This window comes from Hyperolius riggenbachi, chromosome 9 (assembly GCF_040937935.1).
Source record: "Hyperolius riggenbachi isolate aHypRig1 chromosome 9, aHypRig1.pri, whole genome shotgun sequence".
Taxonomy (NCBI): Eukaryota; Metazoa; Chordata; class Amphibia; order Anura; family Hyperoliidae; genus Hyperolius; species Hyperolius riggenbachi.
The window spans coordinates 115,459,497-115,483,973 of record NC_090654.1 but is presented as its reverse complement, the minus strand read 5'-3'; the positions used below and the strand labels follow the sequence as shown (position 1 = coordinate 115,483,973).

At 42.8% G+C, this 24,477-nt stretch overlaps 1 protein-coding gene across 1 annotated transcript in view; it reads right to left on the bottom strand.

The window, feature by feature from the left end:
- Window positions 1–192: 192 nt before the first annotated feature.
- The window catches only part of DNAJC17 (DnaJ heat shock protein family (Hsp40) member C17), a 40,326-nt gene continuing 16,041 nt past the window's right edge, over window positions 193–24,477 (bottom strand). Inside the window, exons 5-11 of the mRNA XM_068251671.1 lie at window positions 22,532–22,608; window positions 15,089–15,185; window positions 14,162–14,208; window positions 12,165–12,242; window positions 10,626–10,706; window positions 4,512–4,643; window positions 193–1,162 (exon numbers count right to left, since the gene is read on the bottom strand). Of these exons, the coding sequence (XP_068107772.1) occupies window positions 1,043–1,162; window positions 4,512–4,643; window positions 10,626–10,706; window positions 12,165–12,242; window positions 14,162–14,208; window positions 15,089–15,185; window positions 22,532–22,608 (632 nt within the window). The 3' untranslated portion in view covers window positions 193–1,042. The remainder of the gene's footprint in view (window positions 1,163–4,511; window positions 4,644–10,625; window positions 10,707–12,164; window positions 12,243–14,161; window positions 14,209–15,088; window positions 15,186–22,531; window positions 22,609–24,477) is intronic.

The window sequence follows — 24,477 nt, the reverse complement described above, 5'->3', positions numbered from 1 at the left end:
AGCCGGGCAATATAAAAAATGCAAAAAAGAAAAAAAGGTTTACATGCAATGCAAATACACATTGCAAATGTTGATATACTTCACATAATATACATTAGAAAGATACAGGCCTGGAACGGGATTAACAATTAAGATCTCCCCTACTAAGCCATTCTGCTTAGTATTTTAAAAACAATTCACTCACACAATGAATTTATAAAAGGAAAAGGAAACATTTAATTTAACAAGATTTTATATTAAAAAGAAAATGAGATGCTGCTTAAAGGGAACCTGATGTAAAAGACATATGGAAGCTGACATATTTACTTCCTTTTAAACAATACCAGTTGCCTGGCAGTCTTGCTAATCCTCTGCCTCCAATACATTAAGGGCATATTTCAACTACACGCAGATTCGGGATGCAGAAAACTGACTCCAATGAATGTCTTTGGGAAATCTGCATCAGAAAAATTGCATTTAGTGGAAACAGGCCCATAGACATTCACTGGAGTCAGATTTTCTGCATCCAGAATCTGCGTATAGTGGAAACAGGCCCTAAGGGCCCGTTCAGACTGCAAAACGCGGACGGCCACGCATGCAGAACGCAACGCGTACGAACGCACGCCATCCGCGTTCGTATGCGTTGCGTGGCTGATCCCATCACTGAAAAGTGAATGGGACAGCCGCGCGTTTTTGTAAAATCTGCGTGCAGCATGCGTTCCTGGACCGCACAGGTCTGGAACGCATGCAGTGTGAACATCAGACAATGCACTCTATGCACTGTCTGATGTCCTGCGTGTCGGCCCCCCGCACGCGTTTCCAAAACGCGGCTGGAAACGCGTGCAGTCTGAACGGGCCCTTAGTCATAGATCCTGAACAAGCATGCAGATCAGATGTCTGACAAAAATCTGACGAGATAAGCTGCATACTCGTTTCAAATGTGTGATTCAGACACAACTGATGCCAGAATGATCAGCATGATAGCCAGGCAACTGGTATTGCTTAAAAGGAAATAAATATGGCAGCCTCGATAAGTCTCTCACCTCGGGTTCCTTTTAAAATGTTAGGTGTCGGCTTCCTCATCTTCACGCTGTAGTTGTTCTATCAGACGCTGCCGTTCTGCCGCTTGTCTCATCTTCATTAGCACTAAACTTTCAAAGTCGCGCTCTGACCGCACAGAGTTCTGAAAAAAAAAGGAGAATGCATATAACATGTAGTTAGTAAAGAAAAGGGGGGGGGGGGGGGGGTGAATAATGCTATTAACTAGAAAGAACACCATACATTTAGTGTGCTTAGCCTTCAGTGTAAACACTGGAGGAAAGGAAAGTGGAGATACCCACTCATAATGACAAAGCAAATTCTCATAGTTTTCCAAGCAGAAGTAGAAATACGAGGTGTGAATTCCAGTTATTTACCTACGACAACATCTTGTCTCAATTTAACATTTCTTTTCATATTTGTGGTCTTAAAAGTTTGAGACTCAAACAAAAGTTTGAGAGACGGTTAAGAAAATATACTATTTAAGTGAAGTGTACAGTGTGGATTAAGGCCCGGTTCACACTGGCAATAAAAAAATGGAACTGATGCGAACGAATCCATTTTACATTCGTCCATTCGAATGGATCCATTCCGCGTGCTCCGCTGAATGGCCCACAAGTTTGGTACTGAAGCGAATTTTTCCAGACAGCGGAGCCCAGCGGAATGGAAACAGATGCTGAATCACTGCATCGGTGGCAAGAAGAAACGGATCCTTAATGTGGACCTGAACTCAAAACTTCCTCTCTGCTTTAAAAAAAACACACAACAGCATAATAACCTTTGAACAAAAAAAAACATTTGCTACAGCTTATACAAATCCTAAAATAAATCTGCACAGTTTCTACTTCCTGATTCATGGAAGCAGACATATTGTTTACAGCATGTGCTTACAAATGACCTTATCTGCCATGGGCAGTCATGTGACACAGGGGAGGATCAAACTACAACTTAAGATTAGACACAAATGAGGGAAAATTAGACAGGCTTAACTCTCTAAATACATTCAGGGTGCATTTCTCTATGTTTTCATTCTGTACTGTGCAAGAGGTTGGGTCCACTTAAACTGGCGAAAAAGAAAATAAAAGGACCATTCTAGCCAGCAAAATCCACTTTGGGGGGGGGGGTATAGGGGTACGGAGAAACGGAATGCAAATGGATCCTTTTGAATGGAAGCCGGATCAGTTTTCACGTATCCGTTTACCCCTTGCTGATAAATTGAGTGTTTTCAGTAAAACAGCATTAATTACAGTACAGTCATGCTGCCTATTGAAAACTCTAGAGTGAATGTGTGAATCGGCCACTGAAAGGCGTTGAATACAGGGCTGTGGAGTCTGAACAATTTTTGGGTACCTGGAGTCAGAGGTTTCATAAACTGAGGAGTCAGATGATTTTTGTACCGACCCTGACAGCCCACAAAAGAAGCAGGGCTGTGTTTTTCCAAACAAACAAGGGGACCTGTAAATAAAGAAAAGGGCAATCTTCTAACTACCGGTATCAGGTCTTTGCCATTGTTCTCTTAAATGATTGCCACTTTAATTTCAGATTTCTAATAGTATTCAGATTTACATGGGCAATGAATGCTTTGATCGCCATATGGTAAATATACTAAAGTGGCAATCTAGTTCTACTGACTTGAAGATCATATGGTGGTCGTAGGTGGAGTGTGCATACTATCTGGTAAGTGCCCTATACAAAAGGGTGCTCATCATGGTCACATGGTAAACCAAGACATATAGAGTAATTATAGACCGGAACTCCGTGAATTGTCTTTATTTGCTGCTAATGTTACAAAATCCATATGTAACATTGATTATATAACATTAGCAGCAAATAAAGGCTTTTGAATCTTCATGGAGTGCCGGTCTAGAACTACTCCATTGACTTAAAAACTAAACAGTCTAAACTGGGGATCCATTATGCTTTTCGTTTTAAAGGACAACTGTAATGAAAGGTGTATATATAGGCTGCCATATTTTTTTCCCCTTAAACAAAACCAGTTGCCTGGCAGCCCTGCTGATCTGTTTTGCTGCAGTACTGTTTAAACAACACCAGAAACAAGTATGCAGATAATCTTGTCAGATCTGACAATAATGTCAGAAACACTTGATATGCTCCATGCTTGTTATGGATAAAAGTATTAAAGGATCAGCAAGATAGTCAGGCAACTTGCATTGCTTAAAAGGAAATAAATATGGCAGCCTCCATAGCCCTCTCGTTACAGTTGTCCTTTAACACAAGAGTCCTGGGACAGAGGTTCAGCCAGGAGACTTTCTACATGGAATGTGTATGTTCTTCCCATGTTTCTGTGAGTCGATACTGGCAACTTCTGGTTTCCTCCCACATCCATAAAAATACTGGCTGGTTCACTGGCCTAGTTTCCCCCTTTAGGGCTCGTTTCCACTATCGCGAATCTGCATGCGTCCAACGCATGCAGATCCGCACATGTAATACAAGTGGATGGGCCTGTTTCCACTGTAGCGTTGTTGAGGTGCGTTTTTTTCAGCGTGAAAAAAACGCACAAAAGAGCCAACGATTTCGCCTGCGTCGGGAATCCGTGCGAATCGCCGCTAATGTATTTAATAGTAAAAACGCATGCGTTTGTTACATGCGTTTTTACCCGTGATTTCGCGTGCGATTTCGCACCTTTTTCAATTTTATTTAGCCCTGGCAGTGTCATGGTTAATTTCGCATGGCAGCCTGCCATGCGAAATCGCAGGCGAAATCGCGGGTAAAAACGCATGTGGAAACGCATCCGCATGCGTTTTTACAAGCGTCGGAATGCGGCCGAAATCGCGTCGCAACAGTGGAAACAAGCCCTCAGTGCACCCAAAAGATGGTTGAAACATTAGATTGTGACAGATGACAGTCACTGAGGCAGTATGCAGCCCATTGATTTGTACCAAAGCTGCATAATGCTACATTTTAATATGGAGGCCTGCAACAAACTGGTGAACAGAGCTTTTGGAAAAAATACCATTGTCCTCCATTGAAGTTTATGATCTTTGCCACTTCCAAAGTGGAGAGGACGCTTTGGCAATTATTAAAAGCGTAAACGAACTGGTCATCACTTTATGAAAATGGCAATCAGTGTTTTTTTTTTTCAGATTAAGTGGCTTTTCTGGCAATAAATAAGCCAATTATTTATTCAAAAAGGTATTGAAAAGGAAGTGCAGTGGAATGTGACGTTCTCAACCAGCCACTCACTGATGTCAAAGTAACCAAAGACTGACTAAAAGCAGTAGAACAGGAACGGCTACATTGGAGAAATGCAACTTTAATCCAAACACACCTCTGAATGCAACACAGATAAACACTGCTACTTCAGTCTCATTCAAACCTTGTGTTTCAGATATGTTGGAAAACAAATCAAAGGGGGGGGGGGGGAAACCAAAAAAAACCAACACATTTATGTGTTTATTTATGAATCCATATAAGGCGCAGAAGAACATGCACGATTAGAGAAATCAGCATGCAAATGTGAGCAATCGAGTCACCTGTGCTGATTGACTGGAGAAATCGGAGGTCTTGCTTGCATTCTCTGAAACTAGAGAAGGTGGTGGTGTGTCCAGCCAAGAAATCTTCAAGGGATTATTCAACAGGCCAGCTTCATTCCTCACTGCTAGAGCCTAGGAGACAAACATGATTCTAAGGTCAAATGTATTACTAAAGCAAAGAAAAAAATCCTGACTGTTATAAAGCATATCTAACCTCAAGTAAGTTTCCTCACTTCAATATCCCTTTAATGGCTCTTCATATTAATCATAGAAGTTTAATTTTTTTTGGCAAAAGAAATCTATGCTGAAAGTTATAGGTAAGCTGCCACTGCTGACCCCCTACACAAAAACAGTATCTGCCTGGATGCCATAGCTTCAATATTTCAGTTACTACTCACAACAAGCATGTATCTTGCAGTCTTCAGAACACATGATCAGTCCAGCATACCTGTTCCAGACATGGTGAGTGAGACATGGTGGTGACTGAACTGGGCATTGGATCTGCACTATAGTTAAGCAGATGGCATTTTTGAGAATGTACAAAACTCAGCAACAGCATCCTACATATTTCTCTCAACAGAAATACAGGCAGTGTGACTGCTACTGCGTTTTGGGTTTTTTGCCTCAACTTCTACATCCCTTCCTATTAAGCTTATCCTATTATTTCACTGCTACACTATATTGCCAAAAAGTATTACTATGTCCATCTGAACCACTGAATCCAGGTGTCCCAATCACTTCCATGGCCACAGGTGCAAAAAGTCAAGCACCAAATCATGCAGACCACGCCTATAAACGTTTGTGAAAGAATGAGTTGCTATCAAGATCTCGGAATTCCAGAGTGGTACTGTGAAAGGATGACACCTCTGCAACAAGACCATTTGTAAAAATGTACTCACTACTAAATATTGTATGGTCAGCTGTTAGTGGTAATATAACAAAGTGGAAACCATTTGGAGCAACAGCTACTCAGCCATGAAGTGGAAGGCCACGTGAAATCAAAGAGCGGGGTCAGTACATACTGAGGTATATTAAAGTCGCCAACCTTCTGCAGAATTAACAGCTAAGGACCTCCACATTTTGTATGGAATGCAGATTTGCTGAAGAACAGAGCATAGAGCGCTTCATGGACTGGGATTCCATGGCTGAGCAGCTGCATCCAAGCATTAAAGGATACCACAACTGAAATGTGACATAATGAGATAGACATGTGTATGTACAGTGCCTAGCACACAGATAACTATGCTGTGTTCCTTTTTTTCTTTCTCTGCCTGAAAGAGTTAAATATCAGGTATGCAAGTGGCTGACTCAGTCTTGACTCAGACAGGAAGTGACTACAGTGTGACCCTCACTGATAAGAAATACCCCTTTTTTACCTCTTTCTTGCTCTCAGAAGCCATTTTCTGCTAGGAAAGTGTTTTATAGTTGGAATTTCTTATCAGTGAGGGTCACACTGTAGTCACTTCCTGTCTGAGTCAGGACTGAGTCAGCCATTTACATACCTGATATTTAACTCTTTCAGGCAGAGAAAGAAAAAAAGGAACACAGCATAGTTATCTGTGTGCTAGGCACTGTACATACACATGTCTATCTCATTATGTCACATTTCAGTTGTGGTATCCTTTAAATCACCAAATGCACTACAAAGTGTCAAATACTGTGGCATGATGCCACCGGACTCTAAGTGCATAACAATAACAATTCGGTGCCTAGGCTGATCTGCATATAAACAGTTTTCTGAAGAAAAAAGAAAAAAAAAAAGACACAGGTGAGCTCTTCTGTGTTGCCAGTAGAGTGGTGCCCCATTGCTGGTCTGCAGTTACTTTAGCACTTTGCATGGAGGAGAGGTTTTGGTCCCTGGCAATTCTCCAAACTGCACAGTATGCAGCAGGCAGTGTGTTTGGGGTGTGGTGTATAGTTATCTTTCCTGCATTCCAAGTCATCGAGCTCCTCTCTTCACCTCTTCTGTGTCTGTAGCCGATGTACTTCAGCCTTGCTCTGGGTCCCATTGTTTACAGCTAATCCATATAGAGGCTGAAGTAAAAACAGGCACAGCAGAAGATGGGGGATGCATTGTAAGTATTGGCTGAAGAGAGGGGGCAAAAAAGTTGGAAAGCAGTGACAACAGATACAGTGGCTTGCAAAAGTATTCGGCCCCCTTGAAGGTTTTCCACAGTTTGTCACATTAGTGCCACAAACCTGAATCAATTTTATTGGAATTCCACGTGAAAGACCAATACAAAGTGGTGTACACGTGAGAAGTGGAATGAAAATCATACAGAATTCCAAACTTTTTTAAAAATAACTGCAAAGTGGGGTGTGCGTAATTATTCTGCTCCCTGAGTCAATACTTTGTAGAACCACCTTTTGCTGCAATTACAGCTGCCAGTCTTTTAGGGTATGTCTCTACCAGATTTGTACATCTAGAGACTGAAATCCTTGCCCATTCTTCTTTGCAAAACAGCTCCAGCTCAGTCAGATTAGATAGACAGCGTTTGTGAACAGCAGTTTTCAGATCTTGCCACAGATTCTCGGTTGGATTTAGATCTGGACTTTGACTGGGCCATTCTAACACATGGATATGTTTTGTTTTTTAAACCATTCCATTGTTGCCCTGGCTTTATGTTTAAACAATTTAAAGATATCCGGTGCACAGGTCCTTTAATTAATTAGCTCACCCAACCTGGTTTGTTGAGGAAGGCAGGTACACTTAAATCACATACGACCATACAAGAAAGAGTGACCGCCATTCAAGAGCTATAAAAGTATAAACTTTATTGATCAGATTTCATTCTTTACCAAATTTCCCCCTGTGCATAACCCTCCCCCCCCATAAAATTCTGCCTGAGACCTCAACGGGAGCGCTCCCCCAGACTTGCACATTCACACACCAACCATACAATCACGATCGGCCGATCTTTTTAGGATTGCACTTGTGTGTATAAATGGGTAAGAGATAATGTCCACTTGCTTCCCCACAATACTTCGGCTTCCTTTTAGTCTGTTCCCAATAACTCCTTCACCGGATAGCAAACTTCACATGCCTATCCCCAAAGGGCAACAATGACACTTTGTGATTGTCCCGTATAAGCTGAGCGGTAGATGCTCCTTCCAGAACAGCTGAACTATGCAGCTCCACTCCTCTCAGCTGCGGCGACTACAACACTTCAAGTGATACAGTTCTCCAATATTCCGCTCAACCGCGGTAATTGGTGTTACCTTCTCCGGCCCGCTCCAACGTCAGGTGCATACCTTGCTGCGGCGTCCCGCAGTACCGGGTACCCGGTTTGGATGACAAGGAGGAAGCGTAGCACTCTCGACCCTCTTGTGCAGAGGGGAAGCGTCCCGTCCGTCTCAAACAGCCGTCCACGCCCACATACGCGTTACGCTGAGAGGAGTGGAGCTGCATAGTTCAGCTGTTCTGGAAGGAGCATCTACCGCTCAGCTTATACGGGACAATCACAAAGTGTCATTGTTGCCCTTTGGGGATAGGCATGTGAAGTTTGCTATCCGGTGAAGGAGTTATTGGGAACAGACTAAAAGGAAGCCGAAGTATTGTGGGGAAGCAAGTGGACATTATCTCTTACCCATTTATACACACAAGTGCAATCCTAAAAAGATCGGCCGATCGTGATTGTATGGTTGGTGTGTGAATGTGCAAGTCTGGGGGAGCGCTCCCGTTGAGGTCTCAGGCAGAATTTTATGGGGGGGGAGGGTTATGCACAGGGGGAAATTTGGTAAAGAATGAAATCTGATCAATAAAGTTTATACTTTTATAGCTCTTGAGTGGCGGTCACTCTTTCTTGTATGGCTTTATGTTTAGGGTCGTTGTCTTGCTGGAAGGTGAACCTCTGCCCCAGTCTCAAGTCTTTTGCAGACTCCAAGAGGTTTTCTTCCAAGATTGCCCTGTATTTGGCTCCATCCATCTTCCCATCAACTCTGACCAGCTTCCCTGTCCCTGCTGAAGAGAAGCACCCCCAGAGCATGATGCTGCCACCACCATATTTGACAGTGGGGATGGTGTGTTCAGAGTGATGTGCAGTGTTAGTTTTCTGCATCACATAGCATTTTGGCCAAAAAGCTCCATTTTGGTCTCATCTGACCAGAGCACCTTCTTCCACATGTTTGCTGTGTCCCCCACATGGCTTGCGGCAAACTGCAAACGGGACTTCTTATGCTTTTCTGTTAACAATGGCTTTCTTCTTGCCACTCTTCCATAAAGGCCATCTTTGTGCAGTGCATGACTAATAGTTGTCCTATGGATAGATTCCCCCACCTGAGCTGTAGATCTCTGCAGCTCGTCCAGAGTCATCATGGGCCTCTTGACTGCATTTCTAATCAGCGCTCTCCTTGTTCAGCCTGTGAGGTTTAGGTGGACGGCCTTGTCTTGGTAGGTTTACAGTTGTGCCATACTCCTTCCATTTCTGAATGATTGCTTGAGCAGTGCTTCGTGGGTTGTTCAAGGCTTTGGAAATCTTTTTGTAGCCTAAGCCTGCTTTAAATTTCTCAATAACTTTATCCCTGACCTGTCTGGTGTGTTCTTTGGACTTCATGGTGTTGTTGCTCCCAATATTCTCTTAGACAACCTGTGAGGCCATCACAGAGCAGCTGTATTTGTACTGACATTAGATTACACACAGGTGCACTCTATTTAGTCATTAGCACTCATCAGGCAATATCTATGGGCAACTGACTGCACTCAGACCAAAAGGGGCTGAATAATTACTTTGCAGTTATTTGTAAAAAAAAATGTTTGGAATCATGTATGATTTTCGTTCCACTTCTCACGTGTACACCACTTTGTATTAAGCCACTGTATATAAAACCTATTCAACAGTCCAGCAAGAGCCAGGATCGTCTCCTAAAGAGGATTCAGCTGCGGGATCGGAGTGCAACCAGTGCAGAGGTTGCTCAGGAATGTCAGCAGGCAAGTGTGAGTGCAACAGTGAGGCGAAGACTTGAAAGATGGCCTGGTGTCAAGAAGGGCAGCAAAGAAGCCACTTCTCTCCCAAAAAAAACACCAGGGACAGATTGATCTTCTGTAGAAAGTATGGTGAATGGACTGCTGAGGACTGGTGAAATGTCATATTCTCCGATGAAGCCCCTTTCCGATTGTTTGGGGCATCTGGAAAAAGGCTTGTCAGGAGAAGAAAAGGTGAGCGCTACCATCAGTCTTGTGTCATGCCAACAGTAAAGCATCCTGAGACCATTCATGTGTGGGGTTGCTTCTCATCCAAGGGAGTGGGCTGACTTACAATTTTGCCAAAAAACACAGCCATGAATAAAGAATGGTACCAAAACACCCTCCAACAGCAACTTCTTCCAACAACAGTTTGTGAAGAACAATGCATTTTCCAGCACGATGGAGCACCGTGTCATAAGGCAAAAGTGCCAAGTGGCTCGGGGACCAAAACGTTACAATTTTGGGTCCATGGCCTGGAAACTCCCCAGATCTTAATCCCATTGAGAACTTGTGGTCATTCCTCAAGAGGCGGGTGGACAAACAAAAATCAACTAATTCTGAGAAACTCAAAGAAGTGATTATGAAAGAATGGGTTGCCATCAGTCAGGATTTGGCCCAGAAGTTGATTGAGAGCACTGCAAATACTGACTCTCTGCATAAATCTCATGTAATTGTCAATAAAAGCCTTTGAAACATATGAAGTTCTTATAAATATATTTCAGTACATCACATAAACAACTGAAACAAACACCTAAAAGCGGTTTAGCAGTCTCAAAACTTTTGGCCAGGACTGTATACTCTTCAATATGGGGAACACCAAAAGGGAAAATCCCTGGCGTAACCAGTAGGGCGATTAAGTGTGAAGAAATCACTCTGCTGCATCAGCTGTACTGACCCAAATGTAAACTGAGATTTTATAGGAGTCCATTTTTTGGCTTAATTTACATTCAGGCACATAAGGCACATCACTACAGTGTCCATAATCCCTGCATTGCTAGTGAACACTAGCTATTAATGTAGCTGCTGTGATCAGAATGCTGTCCTGCCTCCTGAAATTCAATACCTCACTTTGATACAAACATGCAGCAAATGAAGAGACAACGAGAATAGAGATTAGTCTGTTATATCATGAAAGCTTACATACGACGTACAGCAGCCTTAAATGTAGAAAATTCAGCTATTGCAGATCCTTTGTTCTTGCTGGATATCAGAATGTTTAACACTTCTCCATACTGTAAAAGAAGCAAAAAGGTAAAATATATAAATAGAAAGTAAGAAATCTTACCATCAAAATTGAATTCTACTAGTCTTATACAGGTAGTCCCCGGTTTACGAACGCCCGACTTACGAATGACCCGCCGTGATGACGTCACGCCGCCAGGGACTACCTGTGCTGCCATTTTTAATGCAGAGTTGGCGCAGCGGAAGGTAAATAGATGACATCTCACCTGTTCCATGGCTGTAGAAGGTCCCAGCGTGCTGCCTGGAAGCTGCGCGGCCCGTCTTCTAGCTCCGTCCACTGTCCTCTGGGCGGCTTCACATGCGTCGCATAATGACGCAATCAGGAGAAGCCTCCTAGTGGCGGCGCCTAATGCGTCATTATGAGACACGTGTGAAGCCACCGGGAGGACAGTGGACGGAGCGAGAGGTCAGGCCGCACAGCTTCCAGGCAGCACGCTGGGACCTTCTACAGCGATGGAACAGGTGAGATGTCATCTATTTACCTTCCGCTGCGCCAACTCTGCATTAAAAATGGCAGCAGAACAGGTAGTCCCGACATAAGGACGGATTCAGGTTAAGAACGAGCCGACAGTCCCTATCTTGTTCGTTGACCGAGGACTACCTGTAGTTCTTTATGTAATAGATACAGAATAAAAGTCTTCAACATATTCTGTGAACAGAGCTGCTGATTTGCACTAGGTTTCACTTTTCACTTGGCATTTTCAACTGGATGGAGACTTATAACAGCCATTACCTCTCTACAGTAACTGTTGAGTCAGAAGCAGGAAAAAAAAAAAAAAAAAAAGGCGCCGGCGGCTAGTGGAAGAAAAAGGGTGCCGCCATAGACTAATGCAATCATCGTTAATACGGCAATAGAAGCTTGCAACGTTATAGATTGTCATATTTTGTTTGTATGTACAGATTTTATGTTATCAAAGATATTATCGTTTCTATGAGTAAAGGTGTTTCTGCAGGGGGAGTGGTTAGGGACCACCCAAACACACCCACGACATCGGGAGCATATGGAGCATGCGCAGTACTACTGAACAGGTGCAGTACGCTCCTGGTGACGTGGGCACATTTGCGTGCAGGGACGGTGCATGCCCGCACATGCAAAGACGCTGGCCCATTGGGGTTCGGTGATCCTTAGAGGCTGCCAGCGGGATCCCGAAGAATACCGGAGCTGCAGCGAAGGACACAAATGACTTCTAGGGGCTGGAAAAAGCCCCAGGTCAATAAAACTGCATTTGTTCTCACTTAGCCTTTAAAGTTTCCTTTTGCTTTAAAAAATAAAAAATTAAGCATGCAGCCATTCTCTTTCATGTTGTGTTAAAGTGTTCTAGTGTTCATTGTATGCCAGCCCTAAAGTGGAAGAAAATGTTTGGGTTGGTTTGCTTTGATAAAAAGTAAATAAATAATAATAATAATAAAAAAAAAAATCAGCTGTAGAAATGCAGTAGTCCACAAACCTTTTGCAGGAGCTGCTTCAGAACATCTTCTGAATATCCTCCTCTTGTCTCATCATCTTTTTTGCACTTCCATTTTAGCTGGTGACAAAAAAAATGCAATTGGCACAATGTCCCATATGCAATTCACTTTTTCACCTGAGTTTTCTCCTAGGAGATAATTTTTCATCTTTGATTTAAAATAACTTTTCAGCACTTTTCAATTTAAAAAGTACCAAAATGTATATACTCGACTATAAGTCTAGAAATTTAGGTCTGATTCACTTCATAAAAGTATAGGGGTCGACTTATACACGAGTCACGGGCAACACCTAGTAATGTGTATACTAATAGTGACATTCCCATTTGCAGCAATATACCCAGTGGTAAGTGAAACATTCATGATAAAGGAAATGCCATGAAAACACAGGTCTGAAAGTCCTGGCCACAATAATTAACAAGGAAAGGGGCGGGGGGGGGGGGGGGGGGGGGAAATACTGGGCTGCAGGAAGAAGAGTGAATCATTACTGCACTAGGGGTCCTGTAGGAGGTATTGGCTGCACTTAAGGGACAGGAGGGGTCAACAGTCATTAAACCCTCCTGGGCCCCAAGTGCAACCACTAACTTTGCTGGGTAGACTTATACTTGAGTCAATAAAAAAAATTCCAGCTTAAGAGGGTTGAATATTGGAGTCGACTTATACACGAGGTCGACTTGTATTCGAGTATATACGGTAAGTAAAAAAAAAGTGCAATTAAATTTTCAGCATGTTCTTGCTTTCTGGTGGCTTAAAAGGCATTTTATTGACAAGTTTAAAATTATCACCTAGGAGAAAACTCAGGTGAAAAGGTGAATTGCATATGGGCTAATGTATCTTCCCGGGAACATAGCAAAATAAACCATTCACAGCAATCTGACCAGTGAATACCTGGTAACTAATTCCCTATATAACTACTGCAGGCCATTTATCTCTCTCTCTCTCTCTAAATCCTTATTGTGAGAATTTTCCTCAGTGATAACTGATTCAGTGTAGATTCAGAATCTAGTTCAAAGCTAAGGGCCTGAGCACAATAACATACTTTTGTTTGCTTTTCAGCAACACAAATGTTACAGATGCTGAAATAAAAAGCAGACACAAAACATGTTAGCATGCTCAGGGCAATTCCATAATGCATTTATAGCACAAGTTCATGTTTTTTTTTTGTTTGTTTGTTTTAGAAGGAAAGAAAGTATTGCCATCTTAATAACACAGAATTTGGTATTTTTTAGTAAACAAATTAAAATGGGTGAAACTTACAGACTGGTAAATCAAATCAAGCAAAAAGTCTGTCGTTAAGCACATACTAAATGCAGCCAGATGTGTGTTAGTGAGAAAAATGTTCCCTCTCTGAGTTCAGAAGAGCTGGTTAAAGAACTTAGACTTTATATACTTGGAAGATCTGGCTCATATGGCACTAAATAGGTCTAAAGCTTTTCATAAATCTTTGGCGTTTTAGGCTACGTTTAGAGAATCGAAAGATTTCAACAAGGTTCTAGAGGGCTTATAAAATCAAACCAAATAACGAGAACAAAAAACAGACACTAGATGCGCAAGGCCTGCAGATCTATGAGAGGATGCGCTGACACCATGCCTGGGGGTGACACGTGTGGGCATAAATTAATATTTCTCTTGTTATTTGATCATCTTTATGCCCAACATGTGCACTGTTGAGTTTGGTTACGGCACTGTGTTTTTCAGTATTTCTGGTTATAAGATTTGAGGACAACAGAAGTGTCGATTCTACTGCAACTAGACTTGAATGTTTTGTATTTAATAATGCTCTTTATACTGTTTATATTGACCCCTGTTATGCAAATATCTTCAATAAAGAATATTTAAAATGGCTGAATCTGATCCACAACAACCACAATTTCCTTTCATTAATCCTTTTTATAAAAGAATGACCTAGTCGTGTATTATTTCAATTATAGAACACATTATTTGAATTATTAAGTACACAAATGGAAATTCTGATAACTACCTTTATTTTAGCAGGTCCGGCTTCATCTGTTTGATTGCTGCGGTTTCCTGACAAAACAAACAAAAACATTTTATTCCCACTCAATGCTTGAAATGCATTGCTGTGTTTTATTTTGATGTACAGTACAACTTAGGAAGGACATGCAATGATAACATGAGACAACACCTCTCCCCCCCAAATTATCTACTGTGATTCTTCAGTGTTAATGTGGGAACTACCGTATTCTTCTGGAAAATAAGATGCTTCGGACTATAAAGCATGGGCAAAAAGCAGTGAGGAAAAAAATACTAAACCTGGTGCTTCAATGGTCAAGGAGCGTCTTGTAGATGTTCTCCCCCAATTTTTGTGCCCCCTTTGTACCTTCTGTGTCCCCCGTGTATGACCTGTCAGTTCCGTCCTCCCTTGTGTCCCCCTCTGCTTGTCCGCCTGTCCCCTATGTCCTGTCCCCATGTGAGTCCGTTCTGCTTCCCCTTGTGTCCCGTCTGCGTGTACTCCTGTCCCCATGTGTGTCCATTTCCAGTTGTGTCCCCTCCGCTGTTCATATAGTTACAAGCAGCAGAAGCTCACCTGATCCATCGGCTCTAGCGGCGATCACAGAACTCTTCTCTCAATGACGCAATCAGCAGAAGCTGGCACCAGGGGAGCCGCGCTGGAGAGGTCTGTGATCGCTGCTGGAGCCGATGGATCAGGTGAGCTGCTGCTGCAGAGGGTACACAAGGGGGAGCAGACGGACACACAGGGTCAACACAGGGAGTCCTTGACGTCACAGCAGGTCGGTGGTTCATATCAGCGGGCATTTGTAAGTTGGGGACTGCCTGTAAAAGACGCAGGAACTTTTTCTCCCCTTTTTGGGGTGAAAAAAAAAGTGTTATGTCGAAAAATACGGCATGTTATTTCTAAACTTAACAGAACCTCTATGGGTGATACCTGGTGTCTTATGGTCCCTCTCCATCCTGATCTGTTCCCGTATCAGCCTCTGCTGCTCCTCCAGCTGTCTGGAGCCTTCTTCACGCAGGCGTATTATCTGCCAATACAAAGAGGTCACAGAAGGTAATCAGAGATGGAGAGAGTAAGATGCAAATAATTCCAGCATGCATGTACATTTAATGAGAAATTGTATGGAGCTTGGAACTAGGACAACCAAAATGCACTTCCTGGTAATTTTCATTCGCCCAATTTTTTTTTTTAAATATAATTTTTATTAGTGAAATAGCATAGGTACAAAACATTTGTAAAAGTAACTAATGCCAAGAGTTTCATGCTAAGTCACTTAACAATAAATGGCCATACAGTAGAAGCTTTGACATATTAGCTGTGATATATATGTCAATATGTCTGTGATATATATGTGGCTGGATAGAGTACTGGTTAAGGGCTCTGCCTTTGACATGGGAGACCAGGGTTCGAATCCTGGCTAGGTCAAGTACCTATTCAGTAAGGCGTTCAAGGCAAGACTCCCTAACACTGCAGGGTGGCCTCTTGAGCGCGTCCCAGTGGCTGCAGCTCTTGAGCGCTTTGAGTCCGACAGGAGAAAAGCGCTATACAAATGTTCAGATTATTATTATTATTATTATTATTATATAGCATAACAAAATTTCCATAGTGAATATAAAGCATTAGCCGTATTTATAACAAAGTCCTCAAATGATCAACTTCCATTGACTGTAGGCCCTAAATCCTAAAAATTAGACTAATAATAACCAAAAATCAGGCACATACCTCCAAACTTCGATAAACAAAAATTTCCTTGCCCTATTGTAATAGATCGCGGAAAAGCCGTCGCGTGTACTAGCAGCAAGGCGGCTGATTCCGTGTCCAGCGCGGCGGTTTGCACGCAGCAGCGTGCGTCTGGTGTGGCTGGGTCTGTTAGTTCACACAGGTTGAGGAATACACGCGCGCGCTGAAAGGCAGAACCTTTATGACAAACGAGGAGGGATCAGCTGACCAGGTTGGTCAGCTGACCTCAGAGCAAGTGGCTATTGGTTGATCGGTGATGGGTGGCGCCGGAGAGCGCCGCTCTATATATAGTTACTGCTGGTCAGTCTCAGGTTGTCTGCCGTTGCGAACACTTACGTGAAAGCACTCAGACCATAGTCAGATCCCACAGTGTGTTAGAACCAGGGGGACCTGGGAATTCACACTGAGCCAGATTACTTCTGTGTTATCATTGTATTATACTTCAGACTAGTTCCAGGGTGTCGAGACCACAGACCTCACACCCAAGACTAGGCATGGTTTCATATCTGTTATGACCTATTGCATTCCTGACTATCCCTCTGCTTTCTGATTCGGTACCTACGCATATCTGATTACCTGTTGCCAACCCTGCCTGCCCTTGGTTACCGAATCAGCCTTCTGTCTCTGTACCTTATCTGCCCGTGTGTTGCCGACCTGGCTTGCCCGACCTTGAGAGCTATCCCTCTCCTTTGAGAGATTAGTCTCCAGACCTGCTGGTGACACCCACCTTCCAGGTGTCACTCAGCCAAAGGTCCTTCCTGCTATCCAGCTTGGGGCTCCTACCTTTGGATGTCTCAGGCTGCTGCAAGGTTTTTGCACTTCCCAGAGGGAGGTATTTCCCATACTGCCAAAGACCACCTGCTCCTCGGGTGGTCCCACTCAAAGTCATTACTGTTGCACCAAACACTCACACTATATAGGTGTCCAGAGGTTAGTTATACTTGGATTATTGGTGATTCTGCAGATCATCAATAATCAGGTATATATATCTGTATTCTTGGTGATACTGCAGATCACCAATGATCAGATTCTCTCTGTGTGCTGACACCGATCGTTACACCTATTCTCCCTATCATCAGTGATCTTAAAATTTCCTAATCCCTTACCTCATATTTCTAATTTGCCTAGGTAACCCCCAATCTTCCCTTTAAGATACGATGTAGTATTTTCAAAAAAACTTCATCAGCTCTACTATTTGTTTTCTGTCAAAAATCTTTTCAATATATTCTTGCCATGTTTTAAAAAATTTAGTGATTGTTTTTGGATTTCTGTCTTTCAAGGTTTAGACTTTCTAGTTGAAGAAGGTGTTTTAGTAATACGACAAGATCTGCAATTGCAGGAGAGGAGTTATCAAGCCATTTCTTAAAAAAAAAAAAAAAAAAATCGCTTTTTTGGCTGCGAGGAGTACCAGATGCTCAAATTTAGTAATATTAGATTTGTCACCATTGACAGGAGGACCTAGGCTGTGGAACAAGCAGTAAACTAAATTCAATGTTCTTTTATTGTTCGTTATGGCAGCAGAGAAGTCTCATGCTACGTACACACATGCGACAACGATCGTTCGTTGAGAACGACGAACGAGCTTTTAATTGATGAAAGAACGACCTGAGTAAAGTTAGTTTTTAAATGTGTGTAACGATCTGATCGTTAGAACGAACGTTACATCCCGTAAAGCAACTATTGCGCCTGCGCATAAAAATGAGAAGTTTCAGGGAGAAATAGTGAAATGCGCATGTCAAGCCTAGTACGAACGACCGTTTGCAACGATGTACTACTTTTGCAAACGATCGTCGTTGGTTAAAATCCGCCGAGACAGAACTTTCTTTTGTAGCGATTTGGCTCTTTCGTCGTTTGCCTTAATAGTCGGTGGTTCGTTTTTTGTAACGATCGTCGTTAGTAAAGATCGGGGAACGATCGTTACAAACGACTATAGTCGCATGTGTGTACGCACCTTAAAGAGAACCTGTACTGAGTAAAAGTATTTAAAATAAACACATGAGATAACTTCAAATGAACATTACATAGTTACCTTGCAATCAGTTCCTCTCAGAAGCTCACCATTTTCTTCTGACAATAATCCCTTCCAGGTCTGACAATATTTTGTCAGATCTGAAATATATCAGTTGCTGTCAGTAAAATATCAGTTGCTGTCAGTTATAGCTGAGAGGAAAACTGATGTACCAGGTAATATCCATGTTTCCCTATGGCTCAAGTGGGCGATGTTACAGTTTAACTGTGTGCTGACCAGAAAGCTGTTATGGGTAATAGCCATTTTCAAAATGGAGGACAGAAAATTCCCTTGATCACAGTGAACAAACAGGACGCGGGACAGGAGAAAGACACTGAGGAGTAGATTACATGGAAGGTAAGTATGACTTGTGCATGCTTATTTTGACTTTTAATTTTCAGCTCAGGTTTTCTTTAAGACTTCGTTCTAGAAATTCTGGATAGATGGGCAGGACCACATCATATGATCTAGATTTGCATTCGCTCAATTTTAAGCTGCATTAAAGAGGAGCCACAATTTCCTACACAAAAAAGTCTACTGATAGTAGACACCTCTCCATTTAGTAACAGAAAACAATTACACATTTTGGTTACCTAGAGTTTAAAAACATGTGGCAGGAGAAAGGGACAAAAAGCTATTCTGTATAAGGTGTAATTGAGACAAGACCTATTTCATGATTTATACTTACCTGGGGCATCCTCCAGCCCCACGAGGACCACAGGCTCCATTGCCGTACTCCCTGGCCGCTTAGTAACAGAGCTGAGGAGGATGGGGATGGAGCACTTGGTCCTCATGGGCTGGAGGAAGCCCCAGGTAAGTATAAATCATGCAGTAGGTCTTGTCTTAGGCTTCCTTTAATGAATATAAGTGTCTGAAGGTGCGCTCCTACAGTCCTTGCATCAGTGTATATACCAGATCCAAAACAAATTTTCCAGACCTTCTTGTAGGTTCACAAGCATCTAGTTAAACCACCTCTGGAAAGTTTAAACGTGTACAGCAGCTGATGCAGCATTCCCTCTCTTACTCCTTTGAATCTTCATTGGTCTTGTAAGCTCAAAAGAATTCCATGACCATCATAATGCAATAGGTTATAATTCCTCTGTCACACCAAAGTATCAAAGCATCTGTTCCTCATAAGCTCACAGGCTGTGTCACCACCAACAGTAAGACAAGTCTCTCACCATTTCTAGTGGCTGGCCAGGCTCACAGACAGCAACAACCCAACCACATTAAACACGTTACCCATGCTCCTGCCCTACGCTGATCAAAACCACTACACAACACCATTCACACAACGCCTAGCCATCTTATCTACATAACAGCGTTTTTCGCACATTCCTCTCTTGCAACCTTAAAGAGACTCTGTAACAAAATTTTCATCCTTATTTCTTCTATCCTATAAGTTCCTATGCCTGTTCGAATGTGGTCTGGCTTACCGCAGCCTTTCTTACTTGCACAGTGACTGTGTTATCTCTCATATGATCTAATCTTCTCTCCTCTGTCGGGCTGAGGCAGTCAGACTGGAATGTGCAGGGCTGCTTGTGATTGGATAGAAGCTATACACACTCTCTCCAGGCCCCCTGCAGGCTCTGTATGACTCACACTCTGCTTATGTGAGCCTATCACAGACTTCCTCAACCATGGTTCCATGGAACCCCAGGGTTCCTTGAGTACTCTGCAGGGGTTCCTTGACATTTTCCCCCATCGTGGGGGAAGTATAATAGAGCACATTATAATAGGAGGTACTGTAAAAATAAGCACTAAATTGGGGGTGAGAATAATAAGCAAATTAATAAAAAGCACTAGGATAATTAAGGAGACAGTATAATGAGTGGCAGTGTAATAAGGGATAGTGAAATAAACAGCCTCACCTACTTTTGAAAACCATGCCCTCTGCAAAATAAATGCAGGGGTTCCTCGAGATCAAAAAAATTGTTTACATGGGGTTCCTTGAGATCCAAAAGTAATTTGCAGGGTTCCGCCAGGGTAAAAAGGTTGAGAAAGGCTGGCCTATCACAAGCTGGTTAGTTTGTTTGTAAACACTGCCTAAAACTGGCAATTACAAACCAGGTTTGCAGCAGGGAGTGGCAGAAACAGCACAGAGGGGCCCAGGAGAACATAATGAATAGAATGGTATGCTTTTTATTGTAAAAATTTTAGAGTACAGATTCTCTTTAATAGATAATTACAGAAAGAAGTTCCAATAGTGTGAACCAGTTTTATTAAATTGTATTTTAAATTAAGTCAAAAAGCATTACTGGCATGATGAGAGTGCTGGGTTTTAATGTCTTTTATCATTTAGTTCAGTTAAATGCCATAAACTTGGTTTCCGATATTGGCATTTCTTTCAGTTATCAAGGATGAAAGAAAGAACGGAGCAGCTTTGTGCTGGGAGGAAGAGCCATGGAGGACGAGCAAGGGGGCAGGGATTAGGCATACAAGGGGTCTCCGAGGATGGGTTACACTGAAAAACACTGCCAGAGTCAGAACTTTTTAGAAGAACGCCATGCACACCATGTCCCTTTTAGATTTAATAGTCTCTTTAAAAAGGGAACAAATTTGGCAGCCTCCATAACCCTCTCACTTCAGGTTCCCTTTAACCCCCACCAGCACAAGCAGCCTGCAATTACAGATAGTGGACACAATCCAGTACATGGCTCAGGAATAGAGTGAATGCATGGGGGAATCATGTGATCATATTTCACTTCGTTGCAGCCTTTTTAGAGCTCAAGCACCTGGCGAAGCCCCGACGGGGAAAAATGCATCATGTGATCAGCAAAGACTGGCTGTTTCCACCCACCCGTGCCTGCGCCCTCTTCCCGTGCCACATTGAAATTCTTTGCTACACGTGTGGCCCTGTGCAACAAAACTGCCCGGACTGGGCATGGAGTAATATTGCGTAGGATTGTGCCCACCATCTGTGATCAACGAGGCCAAGTGTGTAGCCACTCTTATTTGACAACATGCAGGCTGGTTGCGTTGGCGGGGTTAAGTACAGATCAAGGTGTTTGTAATGAAGTGCCTACCAATCCATGGTTGTTGAGAGCCTTTGCTGTCATGACATACGGAGGTTCCTGGATTCTGCAACTGTTCAGTGGAATTGTCTACATGTGATTGGTTGGATTGGTCTATGTCCATAACCATATATTGGGCCCTGAAAATACCATATTTTGGTACCTTACTATACATAAGTACACTTCCAGACTAAACTTGGTCTTAATTCTTGATGGACTAGGTTTTCTGATCTTACCAGCTGTTTTAATGGGAGTGTGAATGCAATTGCTGATGTGGGAATTATGAGATCTATAAGAATGCAATAAACTGTTAAAGTTTTCAGCTTTGAGCTCCCCATGTGTCTTTGGTAAGATATCTGCAATTATTTAAACTTTATATGAGCTAGAAGGACTTCCCATTATGTAGAATTTCTGGCCAGTGAACAAATATGCAAATCACTGAAATGTCACCCCCCCCCCCCCCCCCCCCAAAAAAAAAGAACATACAAAGTTGACAGGCTAAGGTTTAGGCCATGAGAGGTCTTCTGTTAAATATGCCCATTTTGCTTTTAGCTGCATTTTTTTTGTAAAAAACAAAACAGATAGCCACCAGCACAGGTTCATGTTTTGGGATACCTCTGCCATGAAGCATGTTCTGTCCTTCTTTGGGGATCACTCGATTCAGCCATCAAGTGAAAATGAACCACAGGTGAAGGTAAATTGCCTTTTTTGCTTCACTGGTCACTGCCCCTACAGAATAAGATAATAAGCAGAACAGTTTATGTCCCTGTACGTTGAGAGTTCTGTGCCCAGTATGCTGTCAGCACTTTGTCCAGGTCTTGCTCAGTCCTGGCTCAATAGCTGAGGCTGAGTATTTGAGAAATATGGCCATTGATTTGATGTGTAGTGTGCATTAGAGGATATGCTAGGAGGTCAGCCCCTTCCTACCACTTAATGTTTTAAATTGTGTACAAGTTGGCAAGATATGCATTATCGGTTATGTACCACAAATAAATGATTTTCTATTTTTGTAGCTATTGTGGCCCACCCTTCCTTTTTCTTTAATTAAGTAATTGTCATATGTGAATTTAAGCAAGTCCACCTCTAGAAGAGGGAGAGGACAGAATGAGAAATTATATTGCTATTTAAGGTTTCTATACATCCAGAGTGGCCACGTCAGGATTATTTTCCTTTCTTGGTAGCATGAGGAGGAGTAACAAAACTGTGTGAATCAGAAAATCTCCCACATCTTCGTAGAATGCTGAAGCACCTTGTCTACCTGTTCTTCCCTTACAGCTACCCCTGCCCTGGTTGAGGAGTCATCCCACCACCAGCTGGACCTGACAGTTCTCAACCTCTCTCTGGCCTTAGACCTCCCACAGTTCTTTTTCCTGCCACAGGTGTTAATGCACAGACAGACCCTCCACATTCTTCATCATTTCCCAGCAGTGTGAGTCAGTTGTGGGAAGATACAAAGCTGAGATAGAGCTTTCAGCTGCTACAAGAAAAATCTCTGGAATCTCTGTATACTGAAAAAGTTAGTTTCCTTGTCAATTTCTTAGGTGTTTCACAAGTGCACTACAAATAAGTGACCCATTTATGAGCTCTCCACAGCAAAAAAAAAAGATTTACCTCTTGTTCCAATGTCCGAGCAACATGTATTTCTTCTTCCTCTGTTGCTCTTGCCTGTGCTTCTCGTGCCTCCAGATCTGAAGAGAGGTAACAGAGAATGTTCAATCCTCACTGTTGTGTGACGCACGTTATGTTGTACATAGCATTAGATAAACTGTCTCAGTGGCACAAGTGATCATAGCCCAACTAAATTCAATATTAAAAAAGGCAAACTATAAAAAGGTGCCCATAGATAGCCTGAGAGAGCAACCAAGAGATAGATTTCTCTGATGAAAAGCCGATTCACAATTGACTTCAGCATGAAATCTTTCAGGAATCGGCCTTGATGACGCATTCACCACGTAAAAGGTGCCCCCCCCGGTGTATCGTGCAGTATACTTTACTTAATGGTGTCTGCCACCGCCTCCATGCTTTGTCCTTCGTCCACATACATGTGCCCCCCCCCCCCCCAGCAGGCTAGCAATGGGTTCTGTTCCTATGCAGGGGGGCCGAGCAGCACAGGAGTGACATCATGTGGCGAGCAGGGTAAGCGAGCAAAACAATGCTCTCGCCAGTAGTCCTCAAACTAAGGCCCGCAAGCCCAATGCGGCCCCGACGGTTTTTTTTTGTTTTTGTTTTTTTTTTTAACTGGCCCCACACACACCAAATTTTTTTTACTTGTGGATGCGGAACACTGCATCTTTAAAAATTGGCAGCCCACGTATAGAATAGCAGTGCTGACACCTCCCTTCCATATGGAAGCCAGAAAGAAGTCATTCACCGGCTTCCTCCCATTCACTGTTGTCCAATTAGACGGCAAGTTGTCACCTGGGTATGCTTCTTTGTCTGGACCGCAAACACTTTTTCGGATTGTGCTGCAGGCTTTTGCAGGCCATTTGGTGACATTATGGCTCACATATAACTTGCTATGTTAGGATCACAATATCTGCACTTGCTGCGTTGGTGACATAATAACTGCACTTCCTTAGTTGGGGGGCATACTATCTGCACAGGCTGCTGGCAGAAGGGGGGGGGCCAGGCCACCATGGGGGGGGGGACACAAATCCAGGCAGCCACAGACGGGATCCGGCCGCCTGACCCCCCCAACCGCGCACCCCCTTCCCGCGCAAAATGCCTGGTCCTTGAGGGGGGGGGGGGGTAGGTGGCCGGTCCAGAAAAGGTTAAAATGGGAGACATTAGGGCTGCACATGTTACTAGGAGCGGTCTACAATACCTAGGTACAATGTAATGTTTTTCTACATCATGTATAAGTCTTCGACCCCCCAGCAGTATGAAGTATGTTAACCTGGCCCGTGACCAAAAAAGTTTGGGGACCCTTGCTCTTGCCCATCGCTAGGCCAAAAAGGATCTGGGAGCAGCTGCACAAGTTCTGGATTCTTGGCAGAAGCGGTCGTTATCGGTCAAGCTCATCTAGCTTGTGTACAGAGCTTAACCACTTGAGGACCGTGGGCTTTCCCCCTCTTAAGGACCAGAGCCTTTTTCTCCATTCAGACCACTGCAGCTTTCACGGTTTATTGCTCGCTCATACAACCTACCACCTAAATGAATTTTGGCTCCTTTTCTTGTCACTAAAAGCTTTCTTTTGGTGCTATTTGATTGCTGCTGCGATTTTTACTTTTTATTATATTCATCAAAAGACATGAATTTTGTCAAAAAAATGATTTTTTAACTTTCTGTGCTGACATTTATCGAATAAAGTAAAATTTCTGTATACATGCAGCGCAAAAAATGTGGACAAACATGTTTTTGATAAAAAAAAACAAAAACATTCAGCCTATATTTATTGGTATATTTATTGGTTTGGGTAAAAGTTATAGCGTTTACAAACTATGGTGCAAAAAGTGAATTTTCCCATTTTCCAGCATCTCTGACTTTTCTGACCCCCTGTCATGTTTCATGAGGGGCTAGAATTCCAGGATAGTATAAATACCCCCCAAATGACCCCA